General features: G+C 45.1%; 3 protein-coding genes and 1 long non-coding RNA gene across 6 annotated transcripts in view; 2 read left to right on the forward strand and 2 right to left on the reverse strand.

Moving 5' to 3' along the window:
• Positions 1–19,858, forward strand: part of LOC135374334 (uncharacterized) — a 267,918-nt gene that overhangs the window by 195,463 nt on the left and 52,597 nt on the right. The gene's annotated exons all lie outside the window — the stretch shown is intronic.
• Positions 1–19,858, forward strand: part of LOC135374333 (uncharacterized) — a 70,185-nt gene that overhangs the window by 32,024 nt on the left and 18,303 nt on the right. The window lies entirely within an intron of this gene.
• LOC135374320 (zinc finger protein 883-like) lies at positions 4,177–6,917 on the reverse strand. Its single transcript, XM_064607300.1, has 4 exons — positions 6,668–6,917; positions 5,010–6,086; positions 4,391–4,806; positions 4,177–4,308 (listed from the first exon to the last, which is right to left on the reverse strand). The coding sequence occupies exons 1-4, from the start codon at positions 6,915–6,917 to the stop codon at positions 4,177–4,179; spliced, it is 1,875 nt and encodes a 624-aa protein (XP_064463370.1).
• On the reverse strand, positions 14,712–18,748 carry LOC135374328 (uncharacterized). The gene is made up of 3 exons (XR_010416845.1): positions 18,564–18,748; positions 18,389–18,500; positions 14,712–14,897 (listed from the first exon to the last, which is right to left on the reverse strand). It is a non-coding gene; the product is annotated as an uncharacterized LOC135374328 (long non-coding RNA).

Raw genomic sequence — 19,858 nt, forward strand, 5'->3', positions numbered from 1 at the left:
TGTTATTTTTGTTTCGGTGTCATATAATTAGGTTACGCTTATTTTTCTCGAGTCACTGATGCCTGTACTCGGTTGTGCACTTTTTGGTATATCTTCATATTGCTCGAATACCTGAAAGCTGTACTAGTGCATACTGTGTACTATGCTGGTGCACAAATGTTATCGCTTACTGCGGATGATAGTAAAGGGCAATACATCCAGAGATGAAATTATGAAATGGGAGTCGCCATCTATGAGTCCCAGCGTTAGCCAAACGCCAACTGAAAATGCCATGAAAGGGTCATGGAGAAGTTATTACACACGATCAGAGCTCGCTTGTCAGGATGGTTTCTCGGAGGATGTCAACTTGCTGTACTTGCGGTTCTATAACATGCGACGGCATGTTTTCAGATGAGTGTTTCAAGTGCACACACTAATACATAAAAGGGAAGTTGATCTCGCTCATTTTTTAACCTATTCTTCAATTCGATCTTGATACAGTTTGATACAAACTTTCGCATTCCTGTCACGGTCGAATTAATGGAAGTTCACGGTGTTATCAAATTTGCTGCCATGGTCGAATTAACTCAAGTTTATTGGGTTATCAAAGCCACTCGTCCTCATCTGGTACCCCTACCTTTACAAAGTATGGTGTAGTTTTCCGAAGTCAGCTCAAAATTTAGCACATCTTACCACTTTTCCATTAAAGGTTCCGTGCTGGGACCGCAACACCACAACAACAAACTCCAATTCACGGGAGAGCCATATATGTCTGCATTAATAGTCGAACTCGCCCGCCAGCATCTGCCTGCTGCAGTCCGGCACGTGGATTTATACGGCCAAAGACATAAGGCACTGCTGAGCTCGCGCGTGACAGAGAGGGATCACTTAGTTGGGGTCATCCCGCGGTCGCGCATTGCGGGTACACCCGCATTTTACCCGCAGCGGTCACGAATTCCTACCCGCAATTCGTGACGATATGCGGGTAACTGCGGGTACCCTCGAGTATACTCGCACCCGCGCCCAGCTCTACATATTCTTTCCTGAACATGGTTGACACTGGTGGTGACACTAAAGCAAATTTGAGCCTTGTCCCAAACTATTTGCGGTATGTTTTAAGTGCATGTAAGTGCATATTTCATACGTTGCTGCATATTTCCCCTGCTGGTCACATATGACGTATTAATCTGAACCATATTTCGCATTGCAATCCGCCGATTAGACACTCGGCATCGTGCCGTCTGCTTGCGATTCCTTCCCTGCGGGAGTCCACGCCACTCTGGCTGCGCTGAATGCATCTTGTGCCCTCTCTGGCGGAAAAAGAGAGTATGACGCATTCTCTTATTCTCTGGCGCCTACCATTTGTCTGCCACTCTCACGTCGTTTCCTTACTATGCCGAGACCTAAGCCATGAATTTCACACCTTCTACAAGAGATGGACGACAGAGAATCCAGATTTGTGCACCGACGGAAAGATATTATTCTACAGGATCTGCGCGAAGAGGGTAAGAGAGGAGCACCATGGAACATTCAACTATAGACGAGCAACACTTGAGTTTCATCCCTTAACGTTTACAAGGCATGGGCTTTCATGCGCTAGGGAGGATTACGAACGAGAATCTTTCGAGCAAATAAGCGTAAAGGGGCTCGCTTGCGACACAATGTACGCGCAAGGACGCTTGTTAACGACGCTAAAATCAAAGTCGTTCCTCGGTATTTATTTACTTCCGAGAAATTCAACTGTCCCGGCTGTTTCCAGACTCGATTTTTCCGTTATTTTCCTTTTTTTTCTGACTCTTATAGGTCAATGCAGAAAGGAAGTTTCAAGTGGGCCAGCATGTGATGTCGCACATTTCTGAAAAAAGCGAAGGGGAGCAGAACTTCACAACGTCTACATCCCCACGCCGTGAGCTCTCGTCTTGAGCTTGACGAATTTTGTGCGGAGGACCTCTCTGAAGCGCTCGTCACAACTAATATATTCCGTGGTGGAAGCTCGAAAACCCGGTACCAAAAAAAAAAAAAAAAAAGCCTCGAGAAAGATACTCCCAGGAAGATACCGCCAGGATCATCTCTCCGCAAGGATTACCTGCCTCTTTTGTACGAGAGAGACATGAACGAAGTAAGGCGCTCTGTTGCTAATGGCCCAATATGGGCTGCTGCGGATGAGACGACGGACGCTTGCGGTCGCTACGTGGCACATCATCGTGTTGGAAAACTTGATAATCGAAGGTCCAGAGGCCTTATCTGCTAGCGGCTGCTGTCGGCGGGTTGAACACTCGAGAAAACAAACCCCGGTACCGTAGCTAGAGTCGTAAACGATGTTCTCAAGCTACTCTGGCCAGATGGGGGCAGAGAGAAGTTTCGGATATTTTACGCAGGTGCAGCTGCGTACACGACAAAGGCTCTCCCCGAAATCTTTCTATCCAACCCTCGTGCACGTCACGTGTTTGGTGCACGGCCTCGAGCGCGTGGCATAGTAAGTCACGGGGCCCTACCCACACGTCAACAAGATGGTGTCAGACGTGAAGAAAATTTTTAAAAGGCGCTAAGTCGAAGAGAAACATATCGAGCAATGATGGCAGACGTTCCCCTGAACGTGTTTTATCACAAGATGGGGCACCTGGCTGGAGGCAGTCGATTTCTATGCAACTCTATTCGACGACTTGAAGGACGTCTTGAACAAGTTCTCTTCCGAAAACAGCGGCGCTGTCAGAGAAGCGCAAGCGCTCTTTGAAAAGCCAGTGCTAGCTGTGGAGGTACGTTTAGCGTTTAGTGAAAATGCACTTCGTCTTTCTTGCGCGAGCCATTCCGGAAGCTTGAAACTGGAGGCCTCCTGCTCGTGGAATCATGTGATGAAAGGTGTACGTACGTACCAGTCCGACTACCAGTCTTACCAGTCTCAGAGTAGTCGGCCATCTGTTTGCTTCGGTTCCTGACGTCACTCTACTGGAGGTTGTGCCCGCTCACCTTACTTTCAGCCTTCATGTATGCTCCACTCGCAACATGCGACGTATACGGGTCACTTTCGAACAATAAGAACGTTTTGGTTGACAGGCGCCACAACTTCACTCCAGACAATATTGAACGGTATCTTGCGCCAAACATTTTCGTTAACAGTTCCAATCATTTGAAACACGGCCTCGTATTATTTTTTTTATGAATATCCGCTTTGGTTACCTTTCACTGCAACCGCAACATATCCGGTTAAATAAAAGTTTACATCTTTGTATACAGCTACAGTTTTTACGGCATCTATGACACATTTTTACTGCCTGTTCTGACTATAGGTTAAGTGCACAGCTGCATGCATGTTTCATTCCTTTTAAGCGCATCTGACGGAACGAGACCATTTCGTCTTCCCGTGTTGTTGACGGGAGCTGTACTTCTAGTAGTTGCAGTCTCCGGTCAACCCTCTCGGTTGGAAAAAAAAGAAAGAAAAAAAAGTTATCGAGACTGAGGTCACAGGCTTTAATCTCTCATACCATAAACGGTTGTCCTTCCGCGATTTCTCCTGAGATGTCACTCACAAATTGTTGCAAATTGTAACGCATTGTACAATAGATGCTCGTAATACGAAAGGTAAAAGTGGGCATTCTTCTTACAAGTCGTGACATCTTCTAGAAATATTCTTTTATTTCTTTGGGTTGATTTATTCCTTTACGTTATCAGCCGAAGAGATTCAGGTCGTAAAAGAAGCATTCATCATCATAATAAACAGGAATAAAGAGGAGAAAGGAATAAAAGGCAAAGGAATAGAGAGGCAAGCAGGAAACAATGCAATGCATATGTTGTACATGAAAATAAACCTTGCTTAGCAATTCAGAGTCACTGTATGGGTGTCCCTTCGTTGTTTGTTTGTTTACCTTTTACATGTGTCACCATCGAACCAAACACTTTTTACCTTCTGCCTGTTCATGCGTGCGAGTTTCAAAGTGCCAAACACAAGTAAATTATGGTGGGATACAAATCGCATCAGTACAGCTTCCCTTATCTGTCCATTAGCATGTGCGTCTTCAGGTGTCTGCGTCAAGGACATGCGACAGCCCCAGGACTGGTGCACTTTCACGTGCACGCGGACTCTAAGCACTTGCATGGTTGCCTTCACAAGTGTGTCCTGGCTACGTGTTAAGCCTCAGGTTTTGAGCTCTGGATGAACTAGCTCTAGCAGTTTCTTTTCTAACTCTGTGTGTTCCTCCTCTACACGAACTCAGCAGCAGAGAGGTTGCACTTGTATGCCTTCACACCCATGTAGGTCTTCTTGTTCCACTGCAGGTTTGTGCTGTGCCTCAGGTCTGCAGGACAGAGACTGCACATGTTTCGCAGTTTGCGCTGTGGATGAACACTGTAGGACAGAGGTTGCAATTTTATGGCTGTTCACCCGGTGTGTTCGCTTGTGACGTGACAAGCTTACATTCTGTCTGAAGACTGCAGGGCAGAGGTCGCACTTGTATGGCTTGTTGACCATGTGCGTCCGCATGTGCTGCTTTAGGTGCCAGCCCCTGGTGAACTTCGCAGAGCAGACATCGCACTTGTATGGCTTCTCACCCGTGTGTGTCCACTTGTGACGCCGTAGGGTCCCCCTCTGGCTGAACTCTGCAGGACAGAGGTCGCACTTGTATGGCTTCTCGCCCGTGTGTGTCAACTTGTGACGCTGCAGGTGAGAACTCCGGCTGAACTCCGCAGGGCAGACATCGCACTTGTATGGTTTCTTGCATGAATCTGTTTGCTTGTGCTGCTGTAGGTTCCCGCTCAGGCTGAACTCGGCAGGGCAGACATCGGTCTTGTATGGCCTCTTCTCAGTATGCTTCACCATGTGGTTCTCGTTACCTGCAGACCACGAGAATGCAGAGGAATAGATGTTGCACCCAGAACTCTTCTCTCCCATCTGAACACCCGTTGGAGGAGCGGTGGGAGAGAGACACTAATATGACTAATAAGACAGAGATCACACTAATATGGCTTCTTGCCCGTGTGTGTCCGCCTGTGACATGACAAGGTTGAGCGCTGTCTGAACACTGCAGGACAGATACCGCACTTGTATGGCTTCTCGCCCGTGTGTGTCCGCATGTGCTGCTGTAGGCTCCCGCTGCGGCTGAACTCTGCGTGGCAGACATCGCACTTGTATGGCTTCTCACCTGTGTGTCTCCGCATGTGCTGCTGCAGGCTCCAGCTGCGGCTGAACTCTGCGTGGCAGACATCGCACTTGTATGGCTTCTCGCCCGTGTGTGACCGCATGTGCTGCTGTAGGCTCCCGCTCTGCCTGAACTCTGCGTGACAGACATCGCACTTGTATGGCTTCTCACCCGTGTGTGCCCGCTTGTGATGCTGTAGGGGCCCTCTCTGACTGAAAACGGCTGGGCAAACAACACACTTGTATGGCTTCTCGCCCGTGTGCGTCCGCATGTGCTGCTGTAGGTAACTGCTCTGGCTGAACTCTGCTTGGCAGATATCGCACTTGTATGGCTTTTCGCCCGTGTGTGTCTGCTTGTGACGCCTTAGGTTCCCTCTCTGACTGAACTCCGCAAGGCAGACATTGCACTTGTATGGCTTCTCGCCTGTGTGTGTCCGCTTGTGATCCTGCAGGAGAGCACTCCGGCTGAACTCCGCAGGGCAGACATCGCACTTGTATGGTTTCTTGCACGAATTTTTCCGCTTATGGTGCTGTATGTTGCCGCTCAGGCTGAACTCTGCAGAGCAGACATCGCTCTTGTATGGCCTCTTGTCAGCACACTTCACCACATGGTTCTCGTCACTTCCATACCCCGAGAATGCAGCGGGATAGATGTTGCAGCAAGAACCCTTCTCTCCCATCTGAACATCCGTTGGAGGAGGAGAGGAACACTTTTCAGACTCATTGTGACAGCGTGCAAACATGTGGCGTTCGAGGCTGGCTTTCGACATGCATGCAAGTGCACGTGGCTTGCTCTGGTCTCGATGTCGCTCAGCGGGTTGGTCATTCATGGCGACTACTACAGTGCCGTCAGGCTTCAGTTCGACTGTTGTTGTACTGATCTTGAATTGTGTATTTGAAGAAGAGCAACCTGAATATTCTTTATCACCCCTGGGCTGGTCCTTAATATGGAGTGTATCAGTACTTTTTCTTGCATCTGAAATTTAATAAATCAGACATTATGAGGGCATACCAGTCCAGGCGCTTGTCTGATTCTCGATCTTTGAAAAACTAGATGGCACCACATTCGCAGTGCCTTGTGACAGTGTTCACCTTCCAACTCCCCATCCCAATAATCCCCAATAATCCCCATCGTGCGCGATTGAGGCTACAAGTTTAAACCAGCTCACACAACCCTCCAGTATTTGTCGAGATGTAAAGTGTATTACTTTCAGATGGAACAACCTGATCTCGATTTGGGAAAATCACACCATTTTGTTTCGTTTTTTTTCTTGCTTGAGTATTGTTGTTTTGTTGTCATATAATTAGGTTACGCTTATTTTTCTCGAGTCAGTGGTGTCTCTACTGTGTTGTGTAATTTTTAGTAAGTTTTCGTATTGCTCGAACACTTCAAAGCTGTACTAGTGCATACTGTGTACAATGCTCTTGCACAAATGTGATCGCTTACTACAGATGATAATACTGGCTATACACACATAGATGGAATTATAAAATAGGGGTCTCCAGCTACGAGTTCGAACTGCAAGTGCCATGAAATGTTCATAGAGAAGTTATTACATATGATCAGAGCTGCTTGATCAGAGCTGGAGACATTGCACTTGTATGGCTTCTCGCCTGTGTGTGTCCCCTTGTGCTGCTGTAGGTGCTCGCTCTGACTGAACTCCGCAGGGCAGACATCACATTTGTATGGCTTCTCGGCCTCGTGGATATGCTTGTGACGCTGAAGGAGCCCACTCTGGCTGAACTCAGCGGGGCAGACATTGCACTTGTATGGCTTATCGCCTGTGTGTGTCCTGACTTTGGACATGCGTGCAACTGCACATGGCTTGCTCTGGTTGTTCAGCGTTTCAATCGTTCACAGTGACTAGTGCAGTGCTATCGAGCTGCGGTTCAACTGTTGTTGAGCTGATCTTGAACTGTGCACTTGAAGAAGCGCAACAAGAGTATTCTTCATCACAGGTGCCTCTAGGCTTGTCCTTAATATGGAGCGTATCAGTCCTCTCTCTTGCGTCTGAAATTTCACAAATCGAACATACAAGGGCATACAAGACAAGGAGCATCTCTGATTCTCAGTCTATGAAAAACTAGATGGCACCACATTCACATAGCCCTGTCATGCCGTTTGTGTTCCAACTCCACAAATAATCCCCATTGTGTCTGACTGAGGCCACGAGCTCAAAGCAACTCACACCACTCCGGTATTTGCCAAGGAGTGAAGTGTAGGACTATCGCACCGAACAATCTAAGCTCAATTCGAAACAGTCACAGCATTTTGTTTCTTTTCTTTGCCTGTACGAGTATCAGTGTCTTATAATTAGGTTATGCCTATTTATGCGCTGCTATATCTCTGCCATCACGTGACTGTGAACGTGCAGGAAGGGCTTCCGAGCCATTATGCGCATTTGACACAGCCTAGCCATTCCAGCCAAAATTAGCCAACGATGTACTAGCTCAGCCCTTTCGAGTAGACTGGAAAAAATCGTCCATATTTCGTTGCTGGCATACACGCGGAACATAAGCTCTCTTCTACGCCACCCTCGCTATGGCTTCGGCTCATTTGCATATCAAAATTGGAGGATGGATATTTTCACCCACGTGAGTGTTTCAGGATCTGTAAGATGTTAAGCGCAGCTTGCAACTAGGATAGTTCTCTGAACCTGCCCTGTCGCTGGTGCCCGAAATCCCGATTAAAAAGTTAACCCCTTGAACTGTTTTCAAAAATACCTAATTTTGTTCACTAAATTTGTATTTTTTTTCTTCGCAGTACCTGGCATTCCATAGAGGCTGACGCAAAAGTTTCTGCTCTATGTAAAGATATTACATTCTGCAGAAGGGTGACAGAGAGAATACACAAATGTAGAAAGCTCAAAGTATTCGGTAAATTCACCAACACCCGAAATATTGAAATGCTTCCTGAATGCCCCTGAGAATGAATGGGGACCAAGAACGAGTGTTGAAAGCAGTCAGTCCTGCATCGGAATGCTTTGAGTGTGCACTGGTGGCTTAGCTGTGTTGACCTGGGTACGTGTGGAGTGATGTAGTACTGATGATGTACTATATGTATTTGATCCGTATTCAAAAATTTCAATATTCGCACCGCTCTAATAAATAGGAATCCAAACAACCTTGCGGCTGCAGTTCCGTCAAAGCAGTAATTCCGTTTATGAGATTTCCATTCAGTGAGACTCCACTGTATTTCAGATTGAAAGCGTGGGAAAAGTCGGGGAAAAGTCAGGGCCACACGGCTTGCCTGCCGGGCCACGACACGCGATGGTCTGTGCGTTGGTCACCCTGTGACACCCAGTCTACCCCCGATATTCGTGGATCCCGGAGTAAAGCCCGACCAGCAGAACTACTTCAATGACATTCTAAACATATACAAGATAACAAACCATACGTGTCCCAACGAGACTTTGCGCACAAATTGGCGAGAGACTGGCGCAAGGAAAACTTCCGCGATTTCATCTTGGCGCAAGATTGGAGCCCCACCTCTATTCTCCCAATCACTCTGTAGGGGGCGTATAAGAAGAAAAGGCACATACAGGGCGTCCCCGAAAACGTGGCACTGAATTTTAATTAAGAAAACTACACCACACAGAATCATGCGGTCAACGGCATTTGTTCTTACGAAGTTTTTGCCACCTCCTGATGTGCATGTCACATAATCCAAGTTTCATTATGTAAATTTTTGCGAACTGAACTTGGAAATGTGCCGAGTAAAGGTCACTTCATTGCCCCAGGGGGAAGACCGTGCCAAATTTACTCAAATTAATGATAATTGACGGGAGTTTTAAGGAGCTATTGTACGAGAAAAAATAGCCAAAAATAATGCTCTACGGAGCTGGCAGACGATGGTGTAAGACAAATTTTTCAGCGAAATCATTGTCAGTCCGATGAAAGGAGGTTGGAAACCCAGCTCACACCGGCATGATAGAAAGAGATAACACAGACATAGCTTATCGCATCCTGCTTTGGCTGGGACAATACCTTCCCTCTCCCAATTTCAGGAAGTGCCATTTTTTCTACCATCACTCTGTGGGCTGGGTTTCCAACCTCCTTTCGTCGGACTGGAGGATACGCTTGTCTGGCTCTCTATTAATGCTAGCTATTGATTGTGTTGCGTCGATTCAAATTATTTCCTTACGTCTGCACTATTCATTTAATAAGCAATTGAATAATTAAGTGTGTTGCGTCACGTCGTTGTCAGGGGGGTTTCGTGTGTCTCTCATGATCTTTGACGAGTTTCCCACAAAAATTTCCCGAAAACAAGTACAAAAATGCCCGAAGATCGTGAAACATCCTGTAATTGTGACTGAAATGGGGCGTTGTGACCACGAGGTTTCTAATTAGCACAATGAAGAGAGACGTTTCCTTGGGAATTTATTTTAGTTCAATTAAGCTAATTAGACAAATTAATGAGGTACACTGATGGAAACCACCTGTTTGGGCGGCAAACACCTTCACAAGCATCACGCAGAAGCTTTCCAATTTTTATCTCGAGTACATTTTTTAAAAATAATTAGGGGTCACTCTTACGTGAAACACCATGTATTCAAGGTGGCTGCCCCCCCCTCCCCCAATAGCTCCTTCTCCCCTCCATAGCTACCAGTGTTTTCAATTTTAAACATTACCTACGCTGCGGTTCATATTTCAAATTAAAGCTGAAAACGTCGAGATAATGCGATAATGTATGTAATGAGATATCTCAGCGTGATTCTGCCAGAGAGACTTCAGTAAAACAGAGCACGTGCTAGAAAGTTCTAATACGTGCCTCATCAAAAAGTAAAAAAATATTTCTGTTGCATTCCTTTCTCTTTTTCATGCACACCCTGCCACTCGTTTTTTTTTTTTTTTTTTTTTTGCGATTGCATCAATTGAGCACTTCATATTTACCTCCATACGTTGAGTCTTGTCTGTGTCCCATCTGGTCCTGTTCCGCCAAGATTGCAGTGTTATAAGGCTCAGTCTTCACTTCTACAATCGGATGTTCACTTGAACAGTCCTCATGAGGTTCTTCTTTGATGTGGTACATTCCAGCTGTCTCGCCTGAAGCAAAAACAAACAAGGGAGAAGTAAATGTTGTCACATTGTAAAGCTTCAAGTAAAGTGACAGTCAGCTCAACTTTCAGTGAGTTCTCTTTCTGAACCTAGTTACATTCCATCTCCTATCTGTACATAATACATACAAAAACATCAATCCACGAAACCTTGCTCGTAATCTTGCGTTCTTAAATGATGTCTACTATGTAGATGAGCGATATTTTCCTCAGAAACGTTCCATAAACATTCACCGTTTGGGTAGTACGCAGTTAGGGCAAGAGCTGTATGTGACTCATTACCCAGTAACCATTTACTTTTTTTTGTAACAAAGTAATGACCTAGTTACTTTTCGAAAAACTGTAACTAATAACGTATTCAGTTACAAAAATCGGTAACTCATTCGTTCCTTTTCTTCGTTTATGCTCGGCTTCAACAGGGACGACACGGTCAATTACTATGTGGAAATTCCCGTAAATGCTGCACGCTTCTAACACGAGGTGACCTGACCTGGATGTTCAGCACCTGGGGGCCTCTGGTCGACAGACATTCTCTTGTTCAGTCCAAAAGTAACCGGCATGGAGACTGCTTAGGGTTCTTCGTTTTCGGGTTTTACGATTTGTCAAATTTGGGAGGGAAAAAATTGGGTGCTATTTACGCACGAGAATTAGGGTGAAAATCGGGCTCTATGATCTCTCTTTGATATGTCACCGGTTGGATTTTCAGGTGAAACGAAAGGCATATGAAACGAACAGTTGCTGTGACACTGGAACAAGAAATGAGAACCTTTATATTTCCGCTCTGAACTGGGACAGTGAATGACCGTGGTATTCAAACGCTTGCACGAGCTCCACAAGAGCTCATCTTTTTTTCTTCTGCAGGAGGGGATTCTAAAAGGAGGACAAATAGATTGTCACAAATAGCTCTCTTTGCTAATATTATGCTTCACTTTTCCGACGGTTTACAGAGAACGACGAGCATTTCCGCAAGGATTACGCAAGGACCACAAGGATTTCGGGTAGATATCGTGTTTCATCCGAATTCTTGAAAACTTGTTCGCGGGAAGGTTTGAAATTGGGTTTAACCTGAAAACGAAGAACTCTACGAATGCTGCAACGCTTTCCAGTCCTGTCACTGACCATGAAAGCATCTTCGGAGAAAAACCCTGGATTTCTTCTTTTGTGTGTGTGTGTCAACTCCCAGCTGCTGCCAATGGATACATTAGAGTAATTACGCTCGCCTAAATTCGAATCCTGAGATGGTATTGTCACTCTCGGCTGATTGGCCGTGTTGTTGTAAAGTGTGTTCACCTGACCTGGGCAACAAGACCAGAGTGCATTAAACATACAGCTCATGCAAGTCATTAGCCTAGCAGCGTATCCCGGGAAGAGACCTTAGTCCCCGTATTTTCTTTCCCACCTCCACACTTGTGGGCTCCAGCGATGATCACTCGTTGCACTACGAGATGGCACAGATAATAATCGCGTCAACGTGGCCTGGGTTGGACGAGATGTTCAGGGTGAAGGTGGCAAAAGGTGACGGAGTATTTTCGTGTCTTCTTTGCCTTAACAAACCGAAATGAGTCAGCACATCCCACAAGTCGTATATGAATTTGAAGAAGGCCCCCCCCCCATGCTCGACTAAGCGACTTCAATATTTTTGCTAGCTGCGTGACGGTCTCGTTTACGGGTCGTACGGGAGATATTGGGAGACTGTTATCTCTTATCTCTATGTGTTACGCCGTACCGTTGTTCGTACTCGCTATGTCCTAGTCCCGGTGTCACTGTTGTTACCACATCAAAGACGACGGCTTACGGAAATAAAGTCTTCTTCCTGCGCTGGTTTCGTACGAGACGGCTGCTCGTCATTCGCGCAACAACATGGTGTCAGAAGTGGGGTGATGCGGACACCCCCACCCCTTTCATTCCACCATACCAGATACCCCGCCAGGTGCAGAAACCATGGCCAATGGAGCGTCAGCGTCTACGAAGCCTCAGCCGCTACAATTCAGCGGTGTCAGTGGCGTTGGTCTCCCAGCGCCTTCCAGGTTCGACTTTGCAAACCAGCAGAGTGGCCGTCGTGGCGAGCAGTTCTTTGATTGATTGACTGATTGATTGAGCAGTTCTTCGAGGACTATGCCTTCGCTTCACATATTACATATAACATATAACACATATTACATATAACGTTTGGCATTTTGAGCGGACACCTCCTTTCTGTAGCCATGAACTACGATGAACTTAGAGCCGTTCACCACACGAGAGCAGAGGCTGAAGGTATCTTCAACTTCCCTACCGTTAACACTAACTACGGGAAACTAACTTTTTTGTTTCGTAGCGTAAATGAATGGAACAGCGTACCACCAAACATAAAAAGTGTCAAAAAGTTTTTTGAATTTAAAAAACCAGCGAAATATTTTTTTGCTGTCAAAAATGTATAAAGGTTAATTTCGCTATATATTACGTACGATAATATTACTGATTTGAGGCACAAAGGTGCGCAGCTGTGTCTAGTGCGTGCCTTCCGATTACATGCATATTTTTGTGCATTGTTTTTCATCTTTGCATCGTTTTCATGTATTATGTTTGTATGTATTTCGTGTATTATGTTGGTGTATTGTTTTTACCTTCGCATTTTTTGTATTGTTTTGTCATGGCTCTAATCTTTGTACGTCACACGGAAGACCCTTTAACCGGGGTACTTTTCCCTCTGGGTCTTCTATCTGTATAAACTGTACCATTCATTAAGCATTGTAAAGTTTAAATACATTCAATTCAGTTCAATTCAGGTATCGCAAGATGAAACACGCGTGCGAACACTCCTCTACCGGCGTGGGGCTTCAAGCTCTCCCGCTCCTTTGAGCCTCGAGAAACCCGAAGACAGCAAAAGTGTGACGACATGATAACTAAACTAGAGGGTCACTTCGTCCACCCGGCAGACGAAATCTACGAGAGCAGACGGTTTCACCGTGAAGCAGGGATGGGCATAAATACACTTTTTGGGTATTTAAATATAAATACAAAATACTACATGTTTTCATGTATTTAAATAGTGCCTATAAATACTTTATGATGAACGTAATTAAATACGAAATATAAATACATTAAGACAGTATTTAAATAGTGTAACTACTTTCGTAAGTACTTTGAGCCGTCCAGGCACATTAGTCTTTTAAATTAGCGTATAGACGGAGCCACCTGTGGATGCCTGTCTGCAGCACACAATGCCCACATATTTCTTTATTTTTTCCGTGATGCAGCGTGATGATTTCAGCACCTTGCGTGGACCAGCTTTCCATTGAACAGAAACGTCTCCTTGAGTCTCAGGAGCAGCGAGAGGGGTACTAGACAGGACGGACACGGGACAAGAACCGACGACGACTTAAAACCAGCTAATGAACTCGTTATCGCTTCTTCCACTTTCTCTATGTTGAATATTATATAGTGTTCATTTGCTGGTTTTGAGTCATCGTTGTCGGGTCTTGTCCCCTGTCTGTCCTGTCCAGTCCCCACCCCGCTGCTCCTCGGACTCAAGGAGATGTTTCTGTTCAATCGTATACACCAGCTTGCTTGCCTCCTCTACTTATGTTCGACTTTCCATCTTCAGCGACGACAGTGAAAAACTGCGCGGTAGCCACACACAGCCATTGTCCTGAGTTTCCAGTGAGTAGAATTGCCGCTAACGGTTGCATTTTAAGGGTTCCCTTTAGACACCAGGCTTTGTCAAGTGATGCAAGAGGGTCACAAATCATATTCTTCCCAAATTGGTGTTCTCATTTCTCTCCCCGCTTCCAAGACTGAAGCAACGGGGGTGGCGATGCCCTCGTTCGCACATTATGCTGTTTTCTAGAAGGACGGAAATCCCCGAACACACAGGATGAGTGACCTGTAGCCTAAACCAAAATATTCTTCATCGCTGGAGGCTAACAATGTGGGACTCGAGAGAAGCCCACAAATATGGGAGGATGAGATATGTGTATTTAGTTGTATTTTAAATATAGATACGCCTAAAACGGTATTTAAATAGAAATATAAATACGTAAATATAAATATAAATACATTTTTCTTGCCTGAATTTAAATACGTGTATTTATATTTTAAATACAACGTATTTAAATACCGCCCATCCCTGCCGTGAAGTGCAACAGCCTGGTGAGTAGGTCGACGCATTCGACACCAGATTGCGAGGCTATGGTGAAGCAGGAAAAAATTGTCACCAGATAGGCCGCAGAGCACCCGCGAGAAAAAAAATAATAAGCTGCGGCTAATACTCGTGAAATTATGGCACACAGTTAACGGAAATCTTTCAAGGATGCACGAGAAATAGAAGTAAATCTTGACTTGTCCGAGTAGGGGCAGTTTGCCCTCAAGGTCCCGTTGCTACTGTACGTAAATTATATGAGTTTTGAAAATAAAGGAATTCGAATGTGAATCTGACATGACTTACATGAAACCTCGCTGCGATACGTTCCCTGGGGGACGTTCCGTAAGACGTACTCACCAACTTACACGATTTATAAAATAATTTACCGTAACTATTGCTTCTTGATGGAGACTCGCTGCAGTACTGTTCCTGTTCATGTAGACATGCAGCATCAGGAGGTTCCACTTTTACTCTCGAAAGCTGAACACTGCACTTTGGGGACAGCAGCATCTCTTGCAGCTGTGGATCCATATGGCTGGGACTCAAGAACTCAAATGTGCAGGTATCACTTGGCTCTTCTTTAATGAGAAGTTAACACCCTTTGTCCCTGAAGTGAAACAAAAAGAGACAAGTGGGTGACAGAATAAAAAAAAAAAAATACACGCAGATTGTTTCACCGAATACGCTAAAAAAAAAAACGCATTGAAAAATCTACTTGTCCAAATATTATGGGCTCAACGCTATTTGGGGTGCATCACGAAAAATTAGCCCAAGTTTAAAAAAAATGGTTCCATCGCTCACCAAAAAAAAAAAGCCGGACTGTACGTTGTTACCTTACAGTGTTATTGGGATACTCAAACCATTTTTGCAATTAATGAACTGGAAACGATTAGTCAGTTTTTTAACTGGAAAAATATTCCAAAAGCCAGGAGAGCGCATGACTAGCAACGAGAAAAAAACCTAAACACTGGCTCGACACAACAGAAAATAATTTACTACAGACGTTTCGTTTCTAGGGTTGCAACCGGGCCGGTATCATACCGGCATGGTCGGTTATTTGGTCGCTCTGCCGGTAGGAAGGTGATACTGGCAGCCTTTTGCCGGTATTTGTGGCTCGAGACCTTTCGTAGGGGCTTTTGCGAGGTTTTGGCTTCAACATTCCACTACAGCACGAATAAATCTGGGGTACAGACCCAACTCCGCAGACAGAAGTCGTTTTCATAGTTAGTCATTATTATTATTGCCATTGTTATTCACGAAGACTCGTGTTCGGAGGGGAGAGGATCAGTGGTTGTGCAAAGCCATTGGCGGTTGTGTCGCGCCAGATAGAACTTAGGCCGTATGCAACCATCATGAGATCTCCTCCTGCAAAGAAGAGTTTGTGTGCGCATCAATGCGTTTTTCAAAGTAAATGGCAGTTCAATCCGGTTGCTCCAATACGAACCAGTGTACCGTTCGTGCCTGTTCAGAGAAATTTCTAACTCCAACGATCCAGCCACACACAGGAACTTATGTTTCCTGGTATTATCTTGAGCGAGCATGCTCTCATTCTCTCTCCGTGCTCACCCACTTTCCCTTCCCCTCTACTCCACCTCCTCTCCCTCAGCCAGTACCTTTTAACTATGAAAGGCGGCAACCCTATTCGTCTCCAAGATATTCCTCAGCGAGGAACAGAATGAGAGGCGAACACGAGCAACGGGTTATTTAAGCGGGTCAGATGCACGATGAGTAGAGCCTGAAGTTTTAGGGTTTTTTCCCCGATTCTTCTTCCCCGAATTGAAGGTTCACCCTTTAGGGTGAAACCCGATTTTTACCCGGCAAATTCCCCTCACTGGGATGTCTGTAGGAATGCATTAACTTGCTGTTTTGGCAGCAAATGCAGCCGCGTCACTGTTTGTACCAAACCACTACAGTTAGTTTGAGTAACTGAGCCCGATTTCTTCCCGAATTTAGCGTACCGGTAGTTTTTTTCATGCTAATTCGCGCAAAATTAGTACATGCGTTTATTTACCCGATTCTTCCCCCCCACTCCCCGAATTTAGAAAAAAAGAAAAAATTCCCGAAAACTTGAGGCTCAAATGATGAGGGGGCGCCACGATTCGAGCAGTTTCCGAGGACCCCAATCTTTATTCTCTGGCCAGGGTCACTGCATAGGGAGAAATCGAAAGAATGTCTCCTCGTCCAACAATGATCGGTTAGTTCAGTCTTGAACCGCGTTGCGTCTGTGGAATTGCGTACCTCGCGTTCGTGTTCCTCTAGTCTTGTACGGCGTTTACGACCAGTTTGGCCAATGTAAGACGCTTCGCACTCCCGGCATTTGCAGTTTGTACGCTCCCCCAGTCTGGGACTCTGGGGGTGGGTGGGTGGGGGGATTCGATTTCCCCCATGCAGTGACGCTGACCACGAGAACGAAGGCGGGGTCCTAGAAAAGTGCTCGAATCGTGCATCTGACCCGCTTAAATAATACGTCGGTCGTGTTCGCCTCTCATTCTGTTCCTCACTGAGGATGCCTCTAGGGTTGCCACCTTTCGTAGTGAAAAATACCAGCTGAGGGAGAGGAGGTGGAATGGAGGGAAAGGAGGAAAGGCTCGCGGGAAAGGGAAGTGGGTGAGAGGTGGAAGAGGAGCTCAAGACAATACGAGGAAGCGGTTCCTGTGTGTAATAATAATAATAATAACAATAACAATATAATAATAATAATAATGAGGAACTAATGTAACAACTGGTGACTGCACGGAGTTGGATCTGTGCTCCAGATTTATTCAAGCTGTAGTGGAATGTTGAAGGGAAAAGCATATATGAAAGGTGTTGAGCCACAAATTGAGTTGAGCCGCTATCATCTTCCTGCCGGCAACCAGCAGAGCGAGCAACTAACCGGCCGTCCTGGTATAATACCGGTCTGGTGGCAATCCTAGATGCCTCCCATATGGAGATGAAACTGCTGTAGTAAATTGTTATTTTCTGTTTTGTCAAGCCAGCGTTTAGATTTTCTTTCCTCGTTGTTAGTTTCTTAATTATAAGAAATAGAGCAAAAATGTCAATGGTAAAGTTGTAGTGGGCGATATAACAAAATTAAACCTGTTGATTGCGACTTTGTACCTTTAACAGACCCTTTTTCCCCGGCTCCAAAGACTAACTTTTGGGTGAGCAAAAAAACTACGTCGCACCTGTCACAGTGGTCTCGAGTGGTTAGCCGTGGTGGTAAGCCGTTATGAAACGGGTGGGTGGCAATCGTAAAGCCCAACTATAAGACGGACAAAAAGCCAGAAGAGAGGACTACCGAAATTAAAACTAGCTCTAAGCTCAATTAATCGCAATAAAATAAAGTTGTCGGTGTTTGCCAAACTAAATCTTTAAAAAAATGAAACATTGAAAACAATTCCTGTGGAAAGTCACTTTTCTAGATAACCTTTTGAAAATAATCTCTCTCTGTATCGACTGTGGCAAAATTAAAGGGACAGGTTAGGGTCACTACGTTACGACACGCTGCTAACTGATACGGGCGGGTTGCTAATAATTTAATCATTAATTTATTGAGGCGATGGAGTGCTGACAATTCCTGCCAGCCGGTTTATTGAGGTGCCACCGCGATCAACAAACGCGTAACCCCATAACGAGGATTCCGTGATTCCTGCTTTAAAAAAATTTAAAAAAAACTTTCCTCAGCACATTCCCAATGCCTGTCCCAAACTCGACTTTGTTGCTCTGCTACTTTATGTAGCAGTTCTAACTTTTCAAACACACTCTTTATTTCTTGATGGCTGTGATGGTTCATTGGGCCTTCTGAGTGTCTGTTATGTCGATTTTTAGGCCTTCTTAGTTGGCTTCTTTATGGAACACCAGAGTGGATAAGTGAAAAATGAATGAATGTGTTGCACGAGACACATCTTTTACACACGCCTTGGTGCGAATGCGTGTTTTTATTTATTTGAAGAAAACCAGCCCTTGTAATTCGCTTTTCGGGGCCTCGTCGTGTTTTTGAAAAAAGAGCGAAAAGTTGGAACCCATCGTGCTCTGTTGGCACGCGTTACGACATTTAATTATACTCGAGGTGAGTTCTGCGGGCCAATGTCACACCCAAAACTAGACAGAACTCACTCTGTTCTGAAGATGGAATCTTGCGTCCTGTGGAAAGGTCTGTGTCCTACTCCTTTATGTTCTGTCCTGGTTGCTTCTCCAATCGTCATTCTTCCCCGACAGTCCTGGAGCACTAGGACAGCACGGAACAAAGGATGTTATCGATAGTAATAATAATAACTGCGAGTAGATTTACAAGTCTAATGTCAGATAGCTTCTTTGTGTAGCGACGATCCCACTGTCGTTTCCATTGACAGAGCAACACATTTACTTCGCCTCGAAGTGAAGAGCAAAGGCTGGTTCTAAGCAACACTCGAAGCTACTTTGTCGTTACTAGAGGCGTGCTAGGAGCTTTAAAGTTTCAAAGTTCCTGCCGCGAACATGTTTACATGTTTACTTACCGCCATTGAAGAAAGGAGGAAAGAATGGTGTCGATGTCTTTGTAGGGCGCTAAGTGTAAAAAGACGTAAAATATGATGATACGTCAAAGAACTATACAATCGCTTTTTCTATCACGAATCTTGAAGAATTTAATAATTCGCGATACCACGGAACTCTCGTTAATTTTGCCGTTAATTTACTTCGAGAGCATGTGTCAAAATTCAAGAGACATATCGATGACGAGAACAGATCTGCACTAATTGCACCTAAATAGTACACACAACATGAAAAGACAACTCAAACGACTTCTAATTTGTTCTTGTGCGCAGCACTCGTATGTAATTCGTTGGGGCTGTGTCTTTGACGTATACATTTTGACGTATATAACAGAAGCAGACGACGTCAACCATCGTCATATATATCACGCTTTTTATGTTGTGCATACGAAAATTAACACGACTTCACTTACTCGGGGAACTAAATTCTTCAGAAATACCTCCCACAGGAGCAATGTTATTATTCTTCGACATATCGTTTTTCTTACTTACAGTTAGCGCCACGCAAGGATATCGGATATCGGCCACCATTACCTTAAAAGGGAATACGCATGGGAATATGCAACCCGAAACCTAAACCCATTCTTTCCTCCTCCGCTTCCTTTCTTCCATGGCGGTAGGAGGTGCAGGGTAAGATGTGGTTCCCAATGCGTATATTTTTCGCTATTATTAACGCTGCGTTGTAGTGTTTCACTGTGTAGCTGCGATTATTTCTTCTTCTTACTGTTCTCACTGTGTTTCTAAATAACGTTTTTGATTAATTCTATCGTGTACGAGCCGCGGGATTTTCTTGTGTCTGTCTTTGTTGGACCTGCAAGTCCTCTGCGACTTCGTCACAGTAATACCCCGGTTACACGGGCAGCTTTAACCGCTGTTACGCTTAACAGCAGTTAGGCCACAAGAACGCGGTTACCGTGAACCACAGTTCGCTGCTGTTACACCCAAATCAGTCGGAGCGTTGACGAAGGTCACGTTTTTTTCTGGTGTTTTTCCGACCTCGTGCATTTAATGTCCTCTTCCACAATTGACTTTGTTGTTAGATCGCAGTTGATTG

The sequence above is a fragment of the Ornithodoros turicata genome, unplaced genomic scaffold (assembly GCF_037126465.1).
Source record: "Ornithodoros turicata isolate Travis unplaced genomic scaffold, ASM3712646v1 Chromosome53, whole genome shotgun sequence".
NCBI lineage: Eukaryota > Metazoa > Arthropoda > Arachnida > Ixodida > Argasidae > Ornithodoros > Ornithodoros turicata.

Bases quoted from the DNA above. Each gene is read 5' to 3' on its own strand.
- LOC135374320 (XM_064607300.1), bottom strand. From the start codon at position 6,917: ATGTCCAAAGTCAGGACACACACAGGCGATAAGCCATACAAGTGCAAT. The intron at 6,087-6,667 runs GTAATAACTTCT...ATTAAATTTCAG, and splicing joins TCAAGCAGCTCTGATCATAT to ATGCAAGAAAAAGTACTGAT. The intron at 4,807-5,009 runs GTATCTGTCCTG...CGTGGTCTGCAG, and splicing joins CGAGAAGCCATACAAGTGCG to GTAACGAGAACCACATGGTG.